General features: G+C 36.3%; 1 protein-coding gene across 4 annotated transcripts in view; it reads right to left on the bottom strand.

Moving 5' to 3' along the window:
- The window catches only part of Armc3 (armadillo repeat containing 3), a 98,083-nt gene that overhangs the window by 41,066 nt on the left and 32,799 nt on the right, over positions 1-24,218 (bottom strand). For all 4 annotated transcript variants that reach the window (XM_078023322.1, XM_078023321.1, XM_078023320.1 and 1 more), the window contains 3 exons: positions 20,221-20,404; positions 8,764-8,916; positions 8,557-8,662 (listed from right to left, as the gene is read on the bottom strand). In XM_078023322.1, the coding sequence (XP_077879448.1) occupies positions 8,557-8,662; positions 8,764-8,916; positions 20,221-20,404 (443 nt within the window). The remainder of the gene's footprint in view (positions 1-8,556; positions 8,663-8,763; positions 8,917-20,220; positions 20,405-24,218) is intronic.

Here is a 24,218-nt window from a genome sequence, read left to right on the forward strand (position 1 = left end):
TATACCATGTTGTTGATTTTCTTAACTAAAATAATAAGGACGGTGAATATGCTAGTTTGACAGAAAATAAAAAAATCTCTAGCACTGAGCTATATCCCTGGCCCAGGACTGGCTTATTCTCATCAGCTCAAATATCTTTCTTCAGAGAGCACTTCCTTGACCAGCTCCATGTCATTCCCTAAGACCTCTTTGAAGACCCTTTCATGTCCCTTTTTATGACACTGTGCTGCTCTATTTTATTTATACTGCTATCACTTCTGAAATTACCATTAAGAGTGACCTGTGTATGTGTCTCCCTGACTAAAATGTAAGCTTGATGAAATCAGCTTCATGGAACATTTGTCCCCTTCCCTACTGTGCTCCTACAGCTAGAGCAACCTAGCACGCGAAGGACCCCCAGAGAATGGTGAACTGATTACAAAAGACATCTAGGTTAGTAGGTGAATCTGAGACACAGTGAAAAAGCCACAGACAGGGATTCCCTCCACCCCCTACTGGAAGCTGAGTTCTAGAATCCAATGCTACATCGAGGAAAATCATTTAGATGCATAAAATAGTGGGGTAATAATCTAGGTTCCTTTGGAGGTTTTTATTTAATAACAAGAAAGATAAAATTCAGACAGATTAAAACTTGTTCATGAAGCAAGTTAATAAACTGACACAGGATTAAAAGCAGGGTCTTTTGACTTTCAATCCATTATCATTTTATATTTATCAATTGCTTAGTTATTAACAAGCACAGTGTTTTCAAGAAAATAAAAAAACAGAAACAGGACTGCTGGCCTATGGTAGTTTGAATACTACCATAATTAGTATACTCAGTAATAGAATACTTGCCTAGTATGCATGAGGCCCTAGGTTCCCTTCCTTCTGACTCCACCCCCAACACACACACATTCAGGGTGAATAAAAATAAATGTACATATATGCTCAAGTATGCTTCCAACTAAAAGCGAGAGGATCACACAATATAAGATATCCAAACTGATCATTTCCTCTGAAAATCAGTAATGCTAGAAATTAAACCCAAAAGTACCAGGAACTTTAAAATGATGGTATGCAGATATCAGTCTTTGTTCTGTAGATTACAAAAATCACACAGATGATTTTCTAATTGAACATTTTATGAGATTTTCCGAGCCTCACAAAGCTGGAAGTTAATCAAATGCAAACTATTTGTTAAGGTTTAGGAGGAATCAGCTGACCCCAAACGGGGATATGGAGTTTATTGCAAAGTTCATATTTTCATTTCGCATGTTTTTGAAATCAGTGTTTGTTTTCAATCAAATATAATCAATGTAATAACAAGACTATCAGAGAGGAATCTAGTTTTTAAGGAGTAGAAATGAAAAGCATCAGCAGTAAAGTTGGATGGAAATAATGATGGAATAACACAAGATTAGTATGAAGATGGTTTTCATCTATTTTATCTCTAAAATACCAAAGGACTTTTAAAGTATTAAATAACACTTTAAATTATTTGAAGTCTCATTCTTAATAATAAAAAGTTAAATCATTCTTTGTACAAATGGAACTTCCTAAAACTAGCTCTCTTTATGTGACAAGACACATTGTGAACACACTAATTCAAAGGATTTAGAATTTTATAACAAAGTTACGTTAATAAGAATTTTAACCAAATTATCTTTTCTATTATATAGAATCAATAGCAAATATCAACTCTAGGGAAACTGTGATAGCAATTAAATTTATTAATGTGGTTTGAATGTATTATATTTGTCTTATGTGGTCATATAGCACAGCAGATATTCATCTGCCCATACAAGGAAGGTGTCAAAACATTTTGAAATGACTCTACTCAGTTGCATCTCTCCTCTTCAAAATCATCACAATAAAATGTTTCCCAGATCATGTTTTAAAATATTACCATCCTAGTGTCTTAAATTGGTGTGAGTTTCATTGAGATACAGCGACTCTGCCATTGCTTCTCGCCCCTCCCCCAACTTCCCCCAGAACGGCCACTAGGGGTCACTATGAAGACGCGGTTCCTCTTGCTGCGCAAGCCGGGAAAACCTGAGCTCTGCAGAAAGCGTCTTTCTTAGGAAATATCCTGGGCGACAAAGACAATAACTGCACATCTTTGGCATTAGGTCCAACCTATGCATCAGGTCTATAATGTGAGTTTGCACTTTTCGCGTATTTTTTCTGTGGTCAATGTTGCCTTAAAAGAAAGTACTCCAACTAACAAGGTTACTTGCTCTCAGTGAACCTGAGTGTTGGCCCAGAGGAATGATCTAGGCACCGGGAGTTAAAATTTATTTTTCAAAGGGCAGTAGTACACATATTTAGCCATTTCAAAGGGATTTGTATCACCCTTTCCTGCAAACGGATGGAGAGGGAGAAGAGAAGCTTAGTGTTTTGCCAACTTCGAGAGAGCTTTTCCCCCCCCTTCCTTTCAAAGTGACCTTCATTGGTTCTGCCTCACAGTTCTCATTCCACAGTAAAATGTGGGCAAGGAATGAGCATTGGTCTAAAATCTACAAGTTAAAAGAAATAAAAGAAATGACAAAAAACAAATACAAAAATACATTTCCTTCCTTTATTTAAAGGGGCAAGAATGGGTGGGGGATTGGCGAATGCTCTCTGTACACACAATGGGTAGTGATCCCTTAAGACCCCGTCTTCCCCAACAGAACTGGTGACCATTCAAGAGTTTGGTCACTGTAAGTGCAGCACTGGCTTTTCCTGATATGAGGTTCTGACTTCTGAAATACCATATAAAATTCTGAATGTGGGATACTCTTTACATGTTTCCTATAAGCTATATGGCTTTCATAGGCATGATACTCCATGAATAATTCTAGTGGGCATGAAAACTCTTTAGTCTTTATTTTTAAGTCAGTAAAGAGAATTTTTAATACTGATGATATGAAATAACAGATCCTCCATATATGATAAGGACATTTATTTATAATGAAGACATTCAGAAAGTTCCAAAGCACTCAAACACACATCCATATAATTTGGGGGCATTCTGTGGATTTCATGAGTTCCTTTGGGGTATACTCCCTACTCATGTCATCATTTCCTTTGTGTGGTTCTGGCCATAGGTCACACAATGGCAGGACAGTCCCTAGAGAAGAGCTCTTTGTCTCCCATATTATGGAGGCTTGGCAGTGGCCCAGGAATCAATCAATCATTTTTTTAAAGTAGCAATTATATGCTACCATTTAGAACTTTCTTGGGTCACTGCTATTGTGGAAAGTAAGAAAGAGTACCAAAAATAATAAACAAGGAAATGGAGATAAAATGGTCTCTAAGATTTAGGGAAATCACCCAGTTCTTCTGTGAGATAACATAGAATAAGTATGAAGAATTAGGGTTAATATGATCTAACACATTTATTATGTATAATCAGTGGAGTCTTAGTTTTACATTTACTTATAGCAAAACCAGTTTTCACTTACATATCTGTAAGTTTCAAAAGGATTGTCACTGTTACTTTTTATATTTTTATTTTATTCATTGCATCTTATTTTCTAAAATAGTTGCATCTTTTGAAAAATATCCTGCCTATATTTACACTCATTTTCTAACTTGTCATAGTTTACTAATGGCCAAATTTAGTAACACTGGCAAAGGAAAATTAAAAACACTAAACTATTCATTCTTGAAATGACTTTTAAAAACTAATTCTGATAAGCTCCAACAGATGGCAGCGATGTTATAAATTAATAGTTTAAAATACCTTATATGAAGGATTGGCTTCTCAGAAGGATGTAAACCACGAGTAATTCTCTCAGTACTTGCATAAATAATATGAAATTTTGATATGATTAATTGGATAGAAGTGTACAGGGTAACCCAACGTGAAATTCAGCCCCAAATAATACTTCCTATTTCAAAAATTAATAGCTTTTATTCCAAAAAGTATTACACAGTGAGCATTGTCAAATATATTAATGTTGTACCAAGAAAGGACATCTGTGTCCAAGTTAACTAAATGGATCACATGTTTATATAAAACTCATTATTGCTTCTTGGTTTCCATTTTCATCTGTTCCTTTAGATGGGGACTGTTTTTATCTTCTCACTCTTAATTTACTCATTTAAAAATAATTTTACTTTCTCCTTTCACTTCTATTAAATGAACGTAACTGTTATCATTCTCTACAATGCTTTCAATTAAGGTTTTTCATTCTTGTTCATTGTCTTGTCATATTTTTCCCCACAAACCTTTATTCTGCAGATGATAAAGAATGAAAACTATTGATAGAAGTCTCTTAGAGGTAAACCACTATTTCCCCACTGTTCTTTTTGTGATCCAAATTACAGTAAAACAACACTGATTATTTGAAGTCATGGGCATTGCTGGATGTCTTAGACTTTGAAATAGACTCCCTGTTTTTTCCTCTATTTCTTTGCATTTGGTTGCATTTTTTTATGTAAACCTATTTTCCCCAAAATACTTGCTGTGGGATGAGCACTACTTTACATGTTTGGGATGTAGTGGTGAATTAAATAGAAAAAGATATGGATGCTGATGGTGCTACAGAAAATAAGTAATAACAAAGTAGGTGAGTTAAATAGTATGTTAGAAATAATAAGTCTGAGGAAAAGGTAGCAGGAAAGGAGGATTAAGAATATAAATGTAAGCAGGGTGCAGTGGCTCCCTGCATCCCAGTCCCAAGGATCTCAAGTTCAAAGACAGTCTCAGACTCTTAGCAAGGCCTTAGCAACTTAGCAAGATCTTGTCTCCAAATATAAAAAAAAAGGCCTGGGGATATGGTTCAATGGTTAAATGTCCCTGGGTTCAATCCCTGGTATGTGTGTTTGTGGTGCAATTTTAAACACTGTGTTCACAGTAGTCCTCTTTGCCAAGGTGACTCTTGGAACAGTGACTTGGAGGGGTGAGAGAAAGAGCTGTAGGCTGTCTGGAAAAGAGCATCACAGGCAAGAGGGCAGAAAAACACTCTTGGAATTTGAATGCACTTCCAGAATATATCTTAATGTTTACTCCACAATATTAGCTTATTTGTAAGTAAAGGGATTTGTGTTTGTTAATAATTTTTAAATATTTTTTTTAGGTGTAGATGAACACAACATAATGCCCCTATTTTTTACGTGGTGCTGAGGATCCAACCCAGGTCACACCGGGTGCTAGGTGAGCGCTCCACTGCTGAGCCACAATCTCAGCCCCTGATAATAATTTTTTAAACTACAATCTTATTTATGCATAACCCAACTACCTGGGAGCTTCCTATATCCATGACATATATGAGAACTCTAGTGGAGGTTGGGCAGAGAGGACCTCTGAGAAGCCAAAGTATGTTCAGGTTCTCCCTAATGACTTTTATATAAAATTAGATACCGCTGGTTACCTGGAGGCCAAGCCTTTAACTTACAGAAAGGAAGGGATCTGAAGGGGATCTTGGCTGGGAGGACAGTAGAGGCTCTGCCAACCAGATACACATGCAGCAGTGAAAACTAACAACTGACAGCCTGCCAATAGAGGGTCAACCTGCATCCCCAAGGGACGCCACCCACAAGCTGCACCTAGTGAATGAGGCCCATGGTCCCATGGTCCTTAAAGGGCCCTGAGAACATTGTGAGGACCACTTATAATGATGTTCCTGAACCTCCTCTCCAAAGCTGTATGGTCAGTCACAAGGGTGGGAGGAAGGATTTTAGAAGATGCTAATTCAAATTCATTGCAAAAATTTTAAAGCTTTAGTCGTGGAACAAGTAAAATTTGAAATGTCCAGAAAGCTGGACATAAGAAGGCTTATTCACAGAGAATACCATCAATAGGTAAGACTTTGGGCACCAGTTAAGGTTTTAGAGTCAAAAACCTTCCTCAAAGGGGTGGGGACGGTCTGCTATTTATTCATCGTTGCTCACTGTCATGCCACTCTTGACATAAGAATCAAGATGCCTGAAAATGTGAGACCAAATGTATTAAATGACAAATTAATTTTCCCAAACTATAAAATACTATTTTTAAATTATAAGAGCATTTTAATTAAAAGAAAAAAAGCATTTGTCTATTTCACAAAGAAACATCACAAAGTATGTTTCTCCTTCCTCTGGCTGGTTTTTTTTTAATTTAGAAAGTTTAGTTTTTCCTACCACTTTCTTGGCCCAAACCCATTACATAAAGGAGATTACACCAATATCATGTATTATAACACACCAGTGATTGCTCAATTCATGAAATGAACATCCAATTCTAGAAGCAGCCCTGAGTTCAAGAGTTAGAAATTCATTTCAAGATGGGCGTTTAGGAGACAAGTTAAGCTATAACATACCCCCAACTGCTATATACAGTGCTTAAGTACATTTTTAAAAATTAGGCTACAGAATATCAGATACCCAAATAGCTACCAAATGCACACAGAGGACTTAGCTCTGAGCTTTTACCTTCTTCCTTTACTATATATATCACAGAAAAGCAATTGGGAAACCCTGGTTCCAAGCACCCTAGCAGCAAAGCTGCGGTGCTTGCTGGGGAAGAGGATTCAGTAGCCTGTTCTTAAAGGGGAGGATGGAAACACCCAACCATGCTGAGCTTAACAGGTTGTTTTTTGTTTTTTTTTAATTTGAGTAGAAACATTTTCTATTAAAACAAACCAGTCATCTGTATTGTCACCGAGGTTGTGTCTGGCTTTAGTAATTAATACTTGGGGAGGTTTGCTGGAAGGATTGACAATATGGCTTATCTGTGCTCATTCCTCTGGGATCTTTTTACTCCAGTCTTTAGCTTTTGGCAGAACATGTCAAATCTGACTCCTCAAAAACATTTATTTTCAGTAGTTTTTAGCTCAAAAAGTTCAAAGTAAAAACTCTTATAGACCTCAACTAACATCCAGGGAACCCCTTACCAATTACAAACTAGAAAATAAATAAATAAAAAAGGAATGGACAGTATATAATAGGTTTAAAAAGCTGCAATTAAAATTTAACGAGAGAAAAAAACTTAACAAGAATAACAGCAAATTACAAAACTAAAGTTGACTATAGTAGAGAGAGAGAGGTTAGTCACTGTTCAGTCCTAATTGACCTTTCTATGTTGAAGAAATGGAACATAAAGTCAGAGGACAAAAATCTGTGACATAGATAATTAAATTGAAAGAGAAAGTCTGAAGCCAGCCCTTTTAGAACTACCTACCAACCTAATTGTCTGTGATTTTATACAAAACTGTGAAGTGATATAAGCCAGACAAACTCACATCAAATCAAGGCACCTATACACTCGAGGGGCCTATTAAGTATTTTAGATAATATATAAATCTAAGTGGACTAGAGATAGAAGTGTTTTAGTGTCACTGTAAGATTTTTGGTAGTGGCATGACTATTCTGGAAAAATTACAGAATATGCTATCTTCAAATTACTACTTCCTACTACTCAATATTCTAGAAATTTATGTGCTTTCACAGAGCTAATCGGGACCCTTAATTTAGGAAATTATTATGTCAAAGATTGTAGCTGACAAAAGAGCACAGTTTCATTTTGATGCTATACATTTCTGCTGTTTTTAAAAAATCAGGCTTTGTTAGAATTTCAGTCATTCCATTAAGGCCTTATAAAATATTTGTGTGGGAGTAGAGAAAGGGAAAGAAAGGTTGAGAAATAGGTTGAATGGGGGAAGAGAAGGATGCATTTCAGGTTAGGAGAAGGTAATCTTAGTCACCGTGTCACAAAACAATAATAAATGAAAGTTAAGTCACACAGCAAATGAGATGTAAGGAGGGCAAATAATTATTTTATTTATGAAAGTTGCCTTCAAAAAATTCTTCCTGTTTTCTAAGGCAATCTTATATTCTATAGAGGAAAGATGAGACTTTACAATTTGACACATTTGGGTTGAATTTCCAGCTCAGCTATTTGGTGAACATGTGCATTCAGGAAAACTAGGTAAGCATGCAGAATCTCAGTTTCCTCATTTGTTGATGGGTTACTTTGATAATGATTATTATTTTTTGTGTGTGTGGTGCTGGGGATTGAATTGAACCCAGGGCCCTGTGCATTCGAGGCAAGCATTCTACCAACTGAGCTACATCCCCAGCCCTGATCATTAATTTTTAAGTTGAATATAAATCACAAACCTCAGTGCTCATAATACAGAGGACATTCCTGCCCCCCAAACATTCTTCATGGCATTTGTCTATAATATGTTCCTCTTAATTGACTTTTAAAAATGCTTCTATACTTTTCTAATGCTTACATTTTTCTTTCAAAATGGATCTTTTACATTTTTATGGATTTATCAAATGTTTCCAGGACATTGTCTGTGCTGATAGTTCCAGCACTGTCCACGTTTTCTTGCACCAGAATCATCTACAAGAGTTAGCCTGGTGCCTGAAATGAATGCCCAGCATGTTTCCCCAACAAACTTGGAAATAGCTGAGATTTGATAATATCTTTGGAAAAACAGGCCAATCTGATGATTCTATTTTCATAAGGGATCAGGAAAAATAATGTAAGATGATCTCTCTGAAAAAAACATGTAACTATCTTAAAATATTAAAACTAAGACAACTTAGATCATGGAATATCCTTGACAAGTCGGGGTCCCGCAGCAGTTTTGCACTTACTTGGCATTGACAGGATTGCAAGTGGTCAGGTTTGCCAGGGCCAGGGCCGAGGCCTCCCTCACCTCTTCATTGTCACTTCTGAGCAGCTGAACTAACTGTGGAATCCCTATGGATAAAGAAAGGCAAAAAGAGACTTTAAAAATGTTTATCTACTCTAGACTATGGTAATCTAAAAAAGTTCAAAATGCTCGTTTCCAGTTTGCTTACCCTGAGTATTGAAAAAATCTTTGCTGCTTGAATTCTCAGACATTGCTGAAATAGCTTGGGAAGCAGCAATTTTAGTTCCATCACTTTCAGAACCCAAAAGGGTTACCAGGCACTTTTCAACCTCAAGTTCATGAAAAAGTTTCCTATTTTCAGCTTTCAGAAACCAAAAGGAAAAAAAAAATCAGAATTTGACTGCAAAAAAATATGCAAGTATTACTACTAATTCCAAGCAATACCAACTGTTTGCTAACTATAGTGCCAGACTCTAAATTAAACAAAATATAAACCTACTTAACCTTTAGAACAAAGTGATCATACAAAATGAGTCACGGATGCTACCTTTCCCTCTTGTTCCCTTAAATGATGTGTACCAATACCATGGCAAAGAAAATTCTGTAATAAGGAAGAGGCGAGTTATTAGATATAGCAGGCACTTATTTAATACCAAGCACATGCTAACATTGTTCACATACTGTGTTTTCTCACTAACAACAAGAGCCTGTTTATTTGATGGTTATTTTAAATACAAAACCCAATATCTGAAGAATGCATATAATGTAGAAACTGGTGGGCTGGATGCCCAAGACTTCAGGAGAAGCACAGTCAAGGGCAGGGGAGTAGCAATGAGAGTTGGAATATGTTCCTGAGTCTTAAGCACGTTACAATCTTATACCAAAAACTCATAATCATCTTTTTCTCAAATTACAATACATGCTTAACTAGCAAAAATTGAAACAACTATTTCATTGGTAAATTAGCACAATTAAAATATATTAAAATATTTCTTTATTTGAAAAGAAATTTATGATTCTATATTCATATCGTGATATTCCTCACATTATTAGACACTAGATATATTTATTTTTTGAGTCCTGGATCAAACTCAGACCCTCATGTGTGGTAGGCAAGCACTGTACCACTGGGATACATCCCCAGCCTGAAGAGAAAGAATTTTTAAGGTTCTTTAGTTCCCTAAACATTTTTTTCTTTTGACTTAGTTTGATATTGTAAATAATAACTGACAGTCTCATTACTATACTAAATATTGCGTCAAACTAAGTTAGAACTTATTTTTCATTTTGTGTTCCATTAATTATGTCTTTAAAACACCTTTTATCCTACTTATTTCTAAATCAGTTATTATCTTTTTAGGGACACAAAGCCCTAAAGCCATAAAGAGGTACTGGAGATTAGTGTGGAAAAAAAAATCTACAAATAATTCCTTGCTAAATTACCTCCAGTTTATTCAAAAAGCTTTTGTGATATACTTGATTCTCCACTACTTACCTTTGTAAAGTTTGTGAAATTAACCTTTTATACATTCAATTTTCATAAGTAAAATAGAACTTTATGTGAATATGTGCTCTGAAGATGTTATAATATAGGAGAATATTCTGTTAGAATGTGCAACTCTGCCAAAACTGTCCTGATAATAATTTATATTACAGTCTCTACATATGGAACTAATTCATTGCTTATACATATTTTAATTAGCTTATTTTTTTCCAGAAAGATTTTCAGACATTAACAGCAACTAGGTTTCCATTTTAAAGTTGTGATTTTTCCTTTCCTTCAATAGTGATACCACAAATGATCACCCCTTTTCACAGAAGTATCGCAGTCTGATGGACTCCTATTTGCAAATCAATTTTGCCTTTGTTCATCTGATGCACAGATGTATACCAGGCAATCTGGCCCAAACTGACACAGGCTAAGTTACTAACACTGCTGCTCATTCATTTTAAACCAATCATGAACCATGTCCTGTAATCCTATCATTTTAATCCCTTGCTTCTTTCATTTAACATTAGAATTCAGGCAGGTCAGAACTGTGTTTCATTAAAAAAAAAAAAAAAAAAAAAAACTGCGGTTAATACTTAAATCTCAAGTATGTGACTCCTAAAATGTTTTACAATTTATGGAGTCCTTACTGGCTTTCACTGAAAAATAATATTATCTGAAACTTTTCCAGAGCCTCTGACCTAAAATGCTTAGATTTATCATTAAGACTTCCCTGATGGTTCTAAATCAAATTCCCCAAACAGAACACTCTTAGCACAGATTCTATCAGGAAAATTGGCCAAAATACAGTAGTAATTTATTTGAATAGACTGACTTTGGAGTATGTAATTATTGCATTCAAAAAACAGTATATATGCAATTATTGGAAAGATTTTTTTAAATAATTTAAATAAATACTGTGAGCAATTAGTTTCTCAACCCTGCTGGGAGTGTTCTTAAAATCCAGCTGTGTTCACCAAACCTCCAAAGTGCTGACTGCAGCGTGCCTATAATAGATTTAAAAGATGAATTAACATATTAACCAAGTACTTTCATTGAATTGCTACACCAAGAAGTAAAGTATTTGTGTTTTAATTACACAGATAATAAAGATGGCAAGACAGTTATGCTACTAATAGAGTAATGGCCTTTACAAATAACACTTGTGCAGTATCGCTAAAATAAAAAGCATGAGGTTTTGCTGCTAAAAATAAGTGTGCATGTAATGATGCTTTTCTTGCCTCTGCTCAGAAGTGGCTATTGTGTCACCTTTGCTCCTGCTGAGATGTTAATGCCAGTTCATAAACCTCGTGGCAACATGGTAATTAACACCTTCTTCCTACTGGTACCAGGTCAAATGCACACTGACTTCGGCTTCCCCCAGCAGGGAATGCATGTTAAAACTTTCCTCCACAAACAAAACTTAAAGAATGCGTGTGACACGTGTGTGTTCCAACTGCGTTCTTGACACACAGTGACGATGCATGACCACATCTTTAAAAAAAAAATGTGTGATGATAGAAAGTAAAAGAAAACTAGAAATAAATATTGATAGTTACATTTGTCTATCAGTATAAGGAGTAAGATTTGTCCAGACCTACATAGAAATGGAGTTTTCTAATGGGAAAAAGTTTAATACCTTTTCATGAATACTGATTTTCAATAAAGAAATATTAGGAAATAACTTTGTGAATCCTTAAGTTTTAGATTTTGTGTTGTAACTAATATAAAATAAAACATGTCTAGTTAATTGACTGGGTCTGGCAGATAGAAGCCAAAGCAAGCCAAGAATTTACACACACACAGACACACACACACGTATATATGTATATATTTCATGTATGTGTGTGTGTGTGTGTGTGTATTATTTTTTAATGGATGAGAAATACAAGTAGGACCTGAAAAGAAGACAGAGTCTAGAATTAGGCACAGAGGAAGAGGATCTGGCCGGGTTAACAGAGTTAAGAAATAAATTGATAAACATAAAGGAGAATAGTCAGGAAAATGAGGAAGATGCCAACCTAACCAATTGCACTGTCCTTAGGGATGTTGACTCTGGCCAGGTACCATATTGAATTCTGATGAGAAACAGGCAGTTCTGCCCACAGATGCTATGGTGAAGGCAAGCGGCTTGAAATGGAGAGATTTTCTCAATCCCCTGTTTTTCCAATCAGAAAAGGGTTTACTCTTAAGAATTTCTTGGGATATGTAGACAGAGAGAAAGCTTGAAATGTTGTGGAATCATAGAAATATCAAGAATCAAGCTTTCAGATCTCCTAGGCTATGAGAAGATTAAACTACTTAGACACTGAATTTGAAGATGCATTTGACATGCTTTTCCAGTGTTGGTATAGTCACCAAAGATGGAATCAATTTAGGAAGGAAGGAAACTATGCCAGAAAGGATGGAGGAAGGTTACCAGATGAATAAATTGAATTATAAAAATATGAACTTTGGGGCTGGGGACATAGCTCAGTGACAGAGTGCTTGCCTAGCATGTTCAAGGCCCTGGGTTCCATCCCCAGCACCAAGGGAGTGGGACAGTTTTTACAGTAATAAATGAAACCTGTGAGAAAATGGCAAAGGAGGAGTACTGTCAAACAGAGAGGTAGTTGGCTTACTGATGTTAGGGTAGATGTAAATCTCTCCTATCTGGAAATGAAAGTTCTGCTAAACGATGGAAGTTCACTTTTATGCTGTGCTTGCTTGGTATTCCATAACACTAGCATCAGCTTACTGTGGTTCATGCACAGGTATTTGCTTTAATTCATCACTGTAGGGATGGACAAAGGCATGATGTCAGAAAACAGATGACAAAGGTCTGATGTGGGGAAACAGACATTTAAAGCAGGCTGAGCTCTACTAGATTCAATCATATGGAAGTATATATTTTAAAGAGAAACTAGTTATTTTTTTCTGATACCTTGAAATGAAAGGACATTAGAAAATTTGATTTCTCTCTAAATCTATCCATTTGAAGAACGAAGATACCAATAGGCCAAAACAATATTTCCAAAATTAGAATCAAAATCAGAGAAAGTTGAGTATAAAATTATAGTCTATCCCAAGTTATATGTTTCAGAACACAACAGAGTGTCTTATCTAGAACAAGTTGATAACCAATGCCTGTGTGATTGTAGAACATAGGAAAAATCTCTACTGCCAAATGATGTTATCTGGTTCTGATCCTGTTTATTCTACTCTAAGAGTTGTTAATTTGGGGACCATGAATTCTGAAGTCAGATGAACTTCAGGCAGTCCAAGAACTCCCTGAAATTACATGCAGAGTATTGTGCACATGTAAATTTAAGAAGGTTACTCTTTTGACCAAATTCTCCGAGGACTTCAAGACTCCTCAGAAGTTGTGTTTGGGCAATGTCGTGGGATGTGCTTGGGAGCTGTCAGAAATATAGGCAGGAATTCAGAAGACATGACAGAATTAGAAACAGTTTGAGATTTGTAAGCAAATAAGGAAGCAGTTGAAACATGAGTCATAAGTGAGATTTCACAGGGAGATTTAAAAAGAATAAGATAGAGGACAGGAAGACAGGTATAATTCTGAAATGGTCAGTAGAGGAGAATGAGCTGGTAAGGGTGAAGGGGTTGGTCTGAGAGTTCATTAGGAGAACAGTCAGAAGAGAGAAGTGGTGTAGAAACTGAGGGACAAAAAGAGTTTTTAAAAGGAAGGATAATCAGCAGTTGATGCCACACAGAAATCAAGCTAAAAAAAATGAAGATATTTCTTTAGAACTCAGAGTTAAGGAATTAAGAAGTCAATGTCAAATTCTACAAGGACTTAGTTTTCGAAAGAGAAACCACAAGCAGGCTAAGCGATGGAGATGAGATGAGGAGGTAGAGTTATTTAGAATTGGCTAGTGTCAAAGAGATCAAGAGGCTTTGCTGTGTAGTAGAGAGAGTGGGAAGAGGGACTCAGGCACATTTTTTTGCAAAATTTTTGAACTCAGGATCAACGGTTCTACTCAAGCGTAGGAAGAAAACATCATAAATACAAAATAATAAAAATTGGATTATTCTCAGACTAGGACTCTTCAAAAGCAAGATTCAAACAGAAAATATTACAATTCGAGAAATATCAAATGCGGCTGAATTGTCACATGTGTTTGAGCGCAACAGCATATTCACAGCTAGGGCAAGGTTTCAAAAGCATGCCAATCTTGGATCTTCCTGCAAAAAAAAAAATTTTTTTAATAGAAAAACTAGAGTGTGGTTAATTTGAAAAACAAATCAAAAATAAAATCTTAAGAATGGGGAAGCTAAAAAAAGAGTAAAAAAAAAAAAAAAAGAATGGGGAAGCTTTGTCACGAGAACCTGAAGTGGGCACTGAACTGGATTCAATGTGTATATGAATCCAATGGCAAATGTGGGTAAAATCGATTGCAATGACAAAGCTCTATAAGAGAGGCTTATAGAGTTTGCGGGGAGAGGAATATATAACCCCCTATTAAATTTGCAAACACAAGGAAGGGGATAACTTGCACAAGCAAAATGGCTAAATATCTTACTAAGTATAGTAATTTTATCTTCACAATAACTATTCTTAAAAGTTTGAAAAAAAAACTGTAGAAAGAAAGAAAACAGTGTAGAAAAACAAAGGTCAGAAAACATAAACCATGAGGTCAGTAATAAGGCCAAATGTAGTAGTTGTGAAAATAAATCTGACACCTTCTCCACCTTGACCTTTTGAATCTACTGGCAGTGAAGTTTCCCCAATACTGATAATATGTCCCTCACTCCCAGTTCTGGTGGGTTCTCAGAATCTTAACCATACTTCTGAAAGTAGTCCCTTCATGGGTCTCTATATAAACCATCTGGAGTTCACAGAACTTTTCTTCTGCTAAAACCACTTTTGATAATATACAGCAATCTTAATATCAAGTTAGAATCTGAAGCTAAACAGCAGTAATTGTGATTAAAAAAAAAACACAATCAGTATAGGATGTAAAGCAATATAAATAAAGCAAAGTGGATTCAAGTTACTAGAGAAATTTGACAGAAATAATGCAATGAGAAACTTCCAGGATACCATTCTTCATCTGTGATAGATTAAGTAGATAAAATAATAAATAAGGACAAAAAATCCTGTCCACTATAATTTATTTATTTATTTATTTATTTTTTAAAGAGAGAGTGAGAGAGGAGAGAGAGAGAGAGAGAGAGAGAGAGAGAGAGAGAGAGAGAGAGAGAGAATTTTTTAACATTTATTTTTCAGTTCTCGGCGGACACAACATTTTTGTTGGTATGTGGTGCTGAGGATCGAACCCGGGCCGCACGCATGCCAGGCGAGCGCGCTACCGCTTGAGCCACATCCCCAGCCCCTCCACTATAATTTATAAAGGTGGACTAAAAGATAAATATCAAACCCTCCATTCTGTAGGAAATACATATGTTTGTTTATTCAACAAATACTTACACATCTATCACTTTCATTTTCTGTCCTTATTTCTGGAACAGTGTCTTGCACATAGCACACATAATCATTGGTTCAATCACAATCCAAATAACCCTTTTTAAGATTTATAGATCACTTGTGCATATGGATCATGCTCCAGACTCAAAGAAAATGCATACTAGTCTCAAAGCAAAATTCACATTTTTAAAACCATGAACTTAAAATATTGGAATTTAAAATGAACATCTTTGGGCTCTGGATCCTGACCAAGAAAGGGGCCCTGGAGTTCACCGTAGGTCTTTCCCTCAAAGGGTTGGTGGGATTGAAATAGAAAATAATCGTAAAACAAACCATCTTTATATTATATAAAAACCACAGTACCTGTTTTAAAAATACTGCTCATAATACTTATCAACACAGTTCAAAGAGGGTATTATAAAATTGGAGAAAATTCCAAAGAGGAAAGAGAATGATCACAGGATAGTCTGAAAACAGATCTACAGGGAAAGACTAAGACAAGGATCCTTCACTCTGGAAAAATCATGGTTGATAGGAACATGATGTAATTACAAATGTCATAGATGAAGTAAATATAGAGTTAGTCATTGTATTCTAAAATAAAACAGGAGACACAATTTGAAACTGGAATGTAGTTATTTTAAACTAATTCAAGGAAACAAATCAGAAAACACTAAAGCCAGAAAGGACTTAAGAGACCATCTGTTTGAATTGCTTTGTGTTATAAATAAAAAATGAATGTCAACATGATGTTAGAAAAACTGGATATCTACAAGTTAGACACCTTCCTATGCTATATACAAAATTAACTCAATGTAGATCAAAGACCTAAATATAAGAGCTGAAACTATAAAATTAATTTTTAGAAAAGGGAAAAGCTTTCGTGACTTTGGATTTGGCAATGAGCTCTTGAATATGATGCCAAAAGCAAAGGAAATAAATAAGTTGGAATAGAGCAAAATGAAAAACTCAAAGGCTTCAAAGGAAACAATCAATGGAGTGAAAAATAACCCACAGAATGTGAGAAAATTTTTGCCCATTACGTATTAGACAAAAGATTAATGTCCACAATGGATAAAGTTCAACTCAACATCAAAAAGAAAATAAGCCAATTAAAAATTAGATAAAGGATTTGAGTAGACATTTCTCCAAAGTGGAGATAAGTAGATCAAAAAACTTCTTGACATCACTAATTATCGGGAAAATGCAAATCAAAACTATGATGAAATATCACCATTTCATACCCGTAACCAGGGATGGCTACTATCACAAAACAAAGTAACAAGTATTGACCAGGATGTGGAGAAATTGGAACCTTTGTATATTGTTAGTGGGAATTAAAAATGGTTCAGCTGTTAAGGAAGATGATATGGCATTCCCTCAAAAAGTTAAAGATAGAATTACCATATGACTTAGCAATCTACTCTTAGGTATGTACCCCAAAGAACTGAGAGCAAGGATTCAAAGAAACATTGTTCATCCATGTTGAGAGCAGCATTCTTCACAATAACCAAAAAGTCCAAAGCAACCCAATTGTCTATCAGTGGTTAACTGGAAAACCAAAATGTGGCTTATACATACAATGGAATTTTATTCAGCCTTAGAAAGCATAGAAATTCTGACACATGCTGCAATTTGAATGACCCTTGAGGACATGCTAAGTGCTAAAGAGCCACAAAAGGACTAATTCGTATGATTCCACATACGTGAAATACCTAGAGTAGACACAGTCATAGAGACAGAAAGTAGAATGGTGGGAATGAGGAGGCCAAGTGGGAACTTGCTGTTTGATGGGTATAGAATTTTAGTTTTGCTGAATTAAAACATTATAGCACAAAATAGATGGTAGCACAAAAAATATGAACATATTTAATACTACTGAACTATACATTTCAAAAGCAAATGGCAAACTTTATATTAAGACTATTTCATCCCACGTTAAAAAAAAAAGAATGGAACTCATTTCTTCTCCTTCAAACAAAATGTGCTCCTCCTCTTGAGTTCCCCATTTCTGAGCTGCGCCTTTTAATTCCCAGCTGTTCAAGTCAGATACTCATCCCTAACCTTGATAGCACCTTGTCCCTTCCTCAGCACAGGTGACCATTTCACAAGCACTTAAAGATCTCACAATGCACCAAGAGCTGTGTTTGGTGGTTCCTTGCCGGATACCTTGAATCCATCAGAACCCCACATCTCTGTTTCAGGCCATTTTTTATGTATCTATGTGTATTTTGCCAACTCCTAATTGTGGAAACTCTATGTATATGTGTTTTTATTTTTGTTTCCATGCATATACATTTGTTAGAAGGTAAGATTTTTTTTTAAAGAGAGAGTGGGGGAGAGAGAGAGAATTTTTTTTAATATTTATTTTTTAGTTTTCGGCGGACACAACATCTTTGTTTGTATGTGGTGCTGAGGATCGAACCCGGGCCGCATGCATGCCAGGTGAGCGCGCTACCGCTTGAGCCACATCCCCAGCCCAAGGAGGTAAGATATTTTTAACATACAATTTTATTTCCAACTGACATATAGTGATTGTACTGAGTGTGATGTTTCAATACATGTATACAATGTACAATGATCAGATCAGGATAATTAGCATATCTATCACCTCACATCTTTATCATTCTTTTTTTGTGTGTGTGTTGGGAACATTCAAAACCTTTTATGAAAGGCATTGTGAAATATTCAACTGATTTTTCTCAACCATGTCCACCCCACTGTGCTATATAGACCATTAGAAGTGATTCCTCGACCCAGGTACACCCCGGTACCCCTTAACTCTCCTATCTCCAGCCCCTTACCCCACCCTTCCTAGGCTCTGGTAGCTACTATTCTATTCTCTGCTTCTGAGACCAACTTTTTATCTTTCACATGTTAGTGAGGACATGCATTTTCCTTTTTGCTGGGGCTCATTGCTGTCCCATCTAGGTTACCACAGAAACCCCCCTTGTGGTCTCCTATGTCTGGTCCCACATGCTTCCAATCTCCATTTTGCAGCAAGAGTCCTCTTTCTTTGGAAGCAAAAAGCTGCAATGTTCCCCTCCCCCCTGCACCCCAAGTCTTTCAATAGCTCTTCCTCACTGTTAAATAATGGCTTATAAATGTCCCTTAGCATTTGGCTTCTCTCTACTTCGGTAGCCGGAACTCTCAGTTTTTCTTTTGTTTTATTCACCGCCATTCTGAACTTACCACACTGCCGGGTCCAGAACTTCCCCCACCCTGCCCTCCTCTGGCCTTTCCATACACTATTCCTCTTTAGACAACTCTTAGTCCTCCTCCTCTGTGCTACTCAAACTTTTTGCTTGGCCAATTTCTGTCATTTGCCCCAGGTCCTATCTTGGGAGTCACATATTCCAAGAAGACGTCTCTGACTTCCATCTGCATCAGGTGACCTTCCTGGGGGCCTCTGTGTTTCCATGGTCAAGCATTTTAAACACCGCATTGTGATTGCTTCTTTACTTGGCTGCTCTGGAGTTACTGACAGAAAGTGGGGGCTTAATAAATCATTAGTGGATGAATTAATATACAGGTCTGGAGTGGCTGTAGTTCACCCAGAGACATATAACTAGGTCACTGCAGGGCCAATGGTAGAACCAGTGCTAGACTGAAACACCAAAACTCCCTGTCCAGTGCTGCCCAAGGCAGGAGATATGAAATTCACCACCCCCACCTGGGTTGGAACTGACACAGAATGACTCAGCCACACTAGGCCACCGAGAAGTCGAGATAGGCCAAAATTCTAGGTTTGGCACTGTCCCTGTCTTCCCAGTATACCTTTCTTTGGGTCTCAGTTGGCTAAGAATCCTGGTACAGAATAAAAACAGAACTGGCCAGCTCTGATAATATCCAAGTTGCATTTGATGGACACAGAATAAGCCAACTTTGCCAGTATTAAAAAGCTTAATTTCAAAGCCTGAATTCAGATTTGGCATTGATAATGTTACTCCATGAGGTGCTTCTCTGTTGACTACACACTAGAAAATGAAATTCTGCTTACTGCATTAAAGCTTGGCCTTGAAGAAATCCAGTATGGGCTGGAAAAAATATTTTATACAATATACACAGACATACATACAGATGCAAGTGTATATATTTAGAATATAAGTCACTTAAAATAGTCAAAGCTGTCATCATTTATAAGAATAGTGATGCAGAAGGGGAAAAATAAAATCACATCTTTTATTAAACAAAATACTCCAAATATACATAAATTAAAACTGTAATTTCATCTTCAGTGCTTGGGATGTAATTAATCTCTCATATTTTACAGATTTATGTCAACATAGCTTGTCACTGAAATGAAAATTGTATTATGTATATAGTAGGAGCATATTATTTTTCATGGCACTACTAGACTCCAGCTGAAACTTGAAATTACCTTATGGATGTCATTCTGAATGTGAATTTCTCAAAACAGTGTTTTCAGGATCACAAACAATGTACACATTCTACATCACTCCAAATTCAAGACAAATAAAGGCCTTAGAACTTAATTTAGGAATCAATTGCTTAAAAATTAGGATTATAATTAAATCATAGAGTTTATTACATCCCTAATAAAGCAATCTTTAGTTTAACTCAGTGGTAGTTAATGAGTTTTGCCCTTAGGGAATAAGTGCAGTGTTATTCTCCAATGGTTGAATAGTTATATAAAAGCAGGTACTCTAGTGTTTGTTAGTACTAATCAAATTTCTGAATATAAGAGGAAAAAAATGTATGATTAGTTTGTTGAAAACAAGACATACCATCATAAGCTGCTTTAGTAATTGCTTTGGCTGCATTCTTCTGAATATCAGGAATTGTGGAGTTTTCTGCAAATGCTAGAAGTTTTTTAAGACCCCCTGTTTGCTGAATTAGCGTCATAGTTTCCATATCTTCGAGGCAATTGGCTATCACTGCAAGTGCTTCTATGTGAAGGTCATTCAATTCCTAAAAATAAAAGCAAACACAACTTTAGAAAGTTGTATTAAGAGAAATTTACTCTTCCCAAATTTTACTACAAGAGGAGCTGAGATCACTTTGAACATAATGTAAGAAATTTTGTTGTGACAAAGGCCTGAGGAAATGACAATTGTTTTTACCAAAATAACAACCCTCTCCCAACCATTTGCCCCATTTTTTTTCATTTCCAACTGACATATTCCAAATGTCTTATGAATTAAAAATAAGGCTAGAGAGGAAACTTCCATTAATGTAGCCAAGTGAAGTTGCTCATTTAATCTTTCACCAAAATTAATTTTAAAATCTAGAGGGAAAAAAAATGGTTTCTCCAGAATTGGGGATTAAACCCAGGACCTCACACATGCCAAGAAATAACTTTTGAAACAGCAGACAGACTGCAGGAAGAAAAGTTCCTTAAAATCTGCAACTGTTAGAAGGAAATGATTGTGAATTTTGTGGCTTGCTTTCCAAGTTATTGGAATCTCCCCAAGCAGTGGAAACCTGCAGCCTTACTGCAGCTAGAAATTTCAGGAAGAAATCCTAAAAGGGAGAGAGGCGCAGGAAGGATGAGCCACTGTGGTGATGTTCCACTCAGCATTGCTTCTGACCAAGAACTCACTTCACCGCAAAGGAGCACAGTGATGGGCCCACGCTCATGGAGTTCACTGTTCTTACCATGTCCCCAACATCCCAAAGCAGTGGCTTGATAGAATGCTGGAATGTTCTTTTAAAGACTCAAGTTACAACACTAGCCAGGTGTTAGTACCTTGCAGGGCTCGGTCTACCAGGCTTCACAGGCTGTGAGTCAGTGTCTGACATACAGTGCTAATTCTCCCATAGCTGGCCCATGAACCAAGGAGTGGAAATGGGAGTGGCGCCACCATTGTTACCCCTAATGACTCACTAGCAAAATTTCTGCTTCCTGTCCCTGCAACCTGTATGCTCTGCTGATCTGAAGATCTTAATGCTAAGGGGAGCAATATTTTCACCAGGGCAAACAATGATGATTCTATTGAATTGGAAGGTAAGACTGTGGCCCCTCCCACTTTGGGTTCTTCATGTCCCTGAATCAATAAGCAAAACAACAGAGTTACGGTGCAGGGGAAATTGGACTGCTGCTGCACAGTGGAAGTAAGGGAGAATTTGTCTGAAAAATAAGATTCTCATATGGTGTCTCTTGTGCCCTGTGATTAAAGTTGATGGAACTCCACAAGAACCCAGTACATGCAGGATACTAATGTCTCAGGATGAAGGATTGTGTAGTCCCAAAGTACAAAACTATGATCAGTTGAGGTACTTGCTGAAGGCAAAGGGAATAGGGAATAGAAAGCAGAAGAAGGCAGTTGTGAATATCAACTATGGTCATGAGATCAGTAATAAAAGTGAAGACTTTATCATGAGTATTCCTTACTTTACTACGGAGGTGCTTGTGTGTACACATGTGTATATGTATGTTCATGTGTGTTTATGTATGTTCATGTATACATATGTATTAATATATACCTTTGTTTTTTCCCTCTTATCCCATTATGTTACATGAGATGTATTAACTTTATACTATAGTATTTAATTTTTGTTAACTTTAAATTGCAGCATTTAAGTTACCAAATGTTAAAGAGAAAAGTAAATATTACCCAAGGATTTCAGGAAAGGGTTAATGGCTTTTTGGTTGGACACAGGATAGCTGAATCATGTTAGGTCAATATATGACCTTGGCCTTGTCTTTATTTGAAGATTATGATTTAAGGACATATGTGGAGAGAGAGAAATGGCAAATTGAACAAAGGGTATAATGGAACAAACTTATAATGGTTAATTTTTATGTACTAACTTGGTTAGTCCATGGTACCCATATGTTTGTTTAAACATCATTCTAGATGTTTGTATAAGGACTTTTTTTTAGGTGCAATATTTAAATTAGTAGATTTGGGGTAAAGCAGATTACTTTCCATAATGTGGGTGGGCCTCATCCAATCAGTCAAAGACTTTAAAAGAAAAACACTGACCTCCATGGAAATAGAGGAAATTCTGCCAATTGGCTGCCTTTGGATTCATTGTAATGCTTCCTTGGGTCGCCAGTCTGCTGCCTTACCCTGCTGACTTTGGACTTGCCAAACTTCCACAATTGAGTGAGCCAATTTCTTAATTATCTGTTTTATTCTGTGTCTCTAGAGAACTTTAGCATAGGATGTCATCCAAATTCTGAGTATAAACAATGCCCAGGCCTTTGGATGACCACTGAGTTATATGTGCATGGAGGAGGTGCCAAGAATCCCAGTGAATATAAAAAGGGAGGGACTAGAAAGCAATATATCTTATCCTTAAAAGGGGGAACCATGCTGGTGAAATTTGTAAATTTACTGCTTTTCAGATATAGTGATTTCTCAATCTACATGCAACGCAGCAGGTAGAAAGGTGAAGCCTCACTGGCTTAGGGTATCAGAGGTCAGAGCCTGGGGCTCATAGAGGAGCTACAGACTTAAAGGAGGAAATGCCCCGAAGCAAGGGAGCCACAGAGAAACGATGAACACCCCCCACCAAACTAAGTTAAGACACTTCCCACATTCATGGTTGAACTCCAAACCACTGAAGCATGGGGGGAGATCTCCAGGGGTCAGGCTAAAAACAGCAGCACTGAGAAACTGTAAGAACTGAGAAGAGATACCAGCTGTTGGACACCACAGAGGGACAGAGTCTTTATAGCTACCTGTCTACTAGAACAAAGTACCAGCAATCCTCAGGAAAACACAACAGAATCTGGAAACACTGGGAGGGATTTTCTACTATGTTCATTTTCAACCAAAAATTACTAGACATGAAAGAAACAGGAGAATGTGAAACACAGAAAAGAAAAGAAAAGAAAAGAAAAAGGTGGTCAATTACATCCCACCCTAAATAGGGGCAGATGTCCGATTAAGCAGTCAGACTTTAAAGGAGCTGTTATAAATATGTACAAAGAGGAAAGCTGAACAGAGACATGCAACTTGTTAATGAAAATTTCAGTTTGAAAAGCATAACGTTAAAAAGAAGAATTCATCAGACTGAAGATTGAAGATGGCAAAAGAGAACTTGAATACAAATCAATGAAATTATTTAATCCAAAAAAGTAAAAAGAAAGGAAGAAAGAAAGAAAGAATTGAAGGACAGAGTCTTCTAAAGCAATATCAAGTCTTCTAAAGCAATATCAATATAAAGTCTTCTAAAGCAATATCAATATAAAGTCTTATAAAGCAATATCAAGAAGGACAGCAAAGTTGTTAATTGAGTCCTAGAGAGGAGAAAAGTAACAGAAAAAAATTTTGAGGGTTGGGGTTGTGGCTCAGTGGTAGCATGTATGAGACACTGGGTTTGATTCTCAGCTTTGCATATAAATAAAAAACAAAATAAAGGGTTCATTAACATCTAAAAAATATTTTTAAAATTTTTTTTGAATAAATAATGACTGCAATTCCCATACGTGTGAAAAACATTAATTTACAGATCTAAGGATTTATATATCCCAAGCAGGATACACAAATTATATATAACTTCTATGCAGAGGACAAATGCAGGAAGCCAAAGATAAAGGGATAATCTCAAAAGCAGCCAAAGAAGGCAAATCATACTCAGGGAAATATTATAATTAGTAGCCAAATTCATATCATAAATAGTGACTTTCAGAAGAAATAGCGGAGGGCTAAACAGAAAAAAAAATGTACAAATCAGGAGTTTTTCATTAAGCAAAAACAGCTTCTCAAAACTGAAGGCAAAAGAAAGACACTTTCAAATATATTTTTAAAAAGCTAATTTATGCCAGCTTATC

This window comes from Ictidomys tridecemlineatus, chromosome 10, assembly GCF_052094955.1.
Source record: "Ictidomys tridecemlineatus isolate mIctTri1 chromosome 10, mIctTri1.hap1, whole genome shotgun sequence".
Taxonomy (NCBI): domain Eukaryota; kingdom Metazoa; phylum Chordata; class Mammalia; order Rodentia; family Sciuridae; genus Ictidomys; species Ictidomys tridecemlineatus.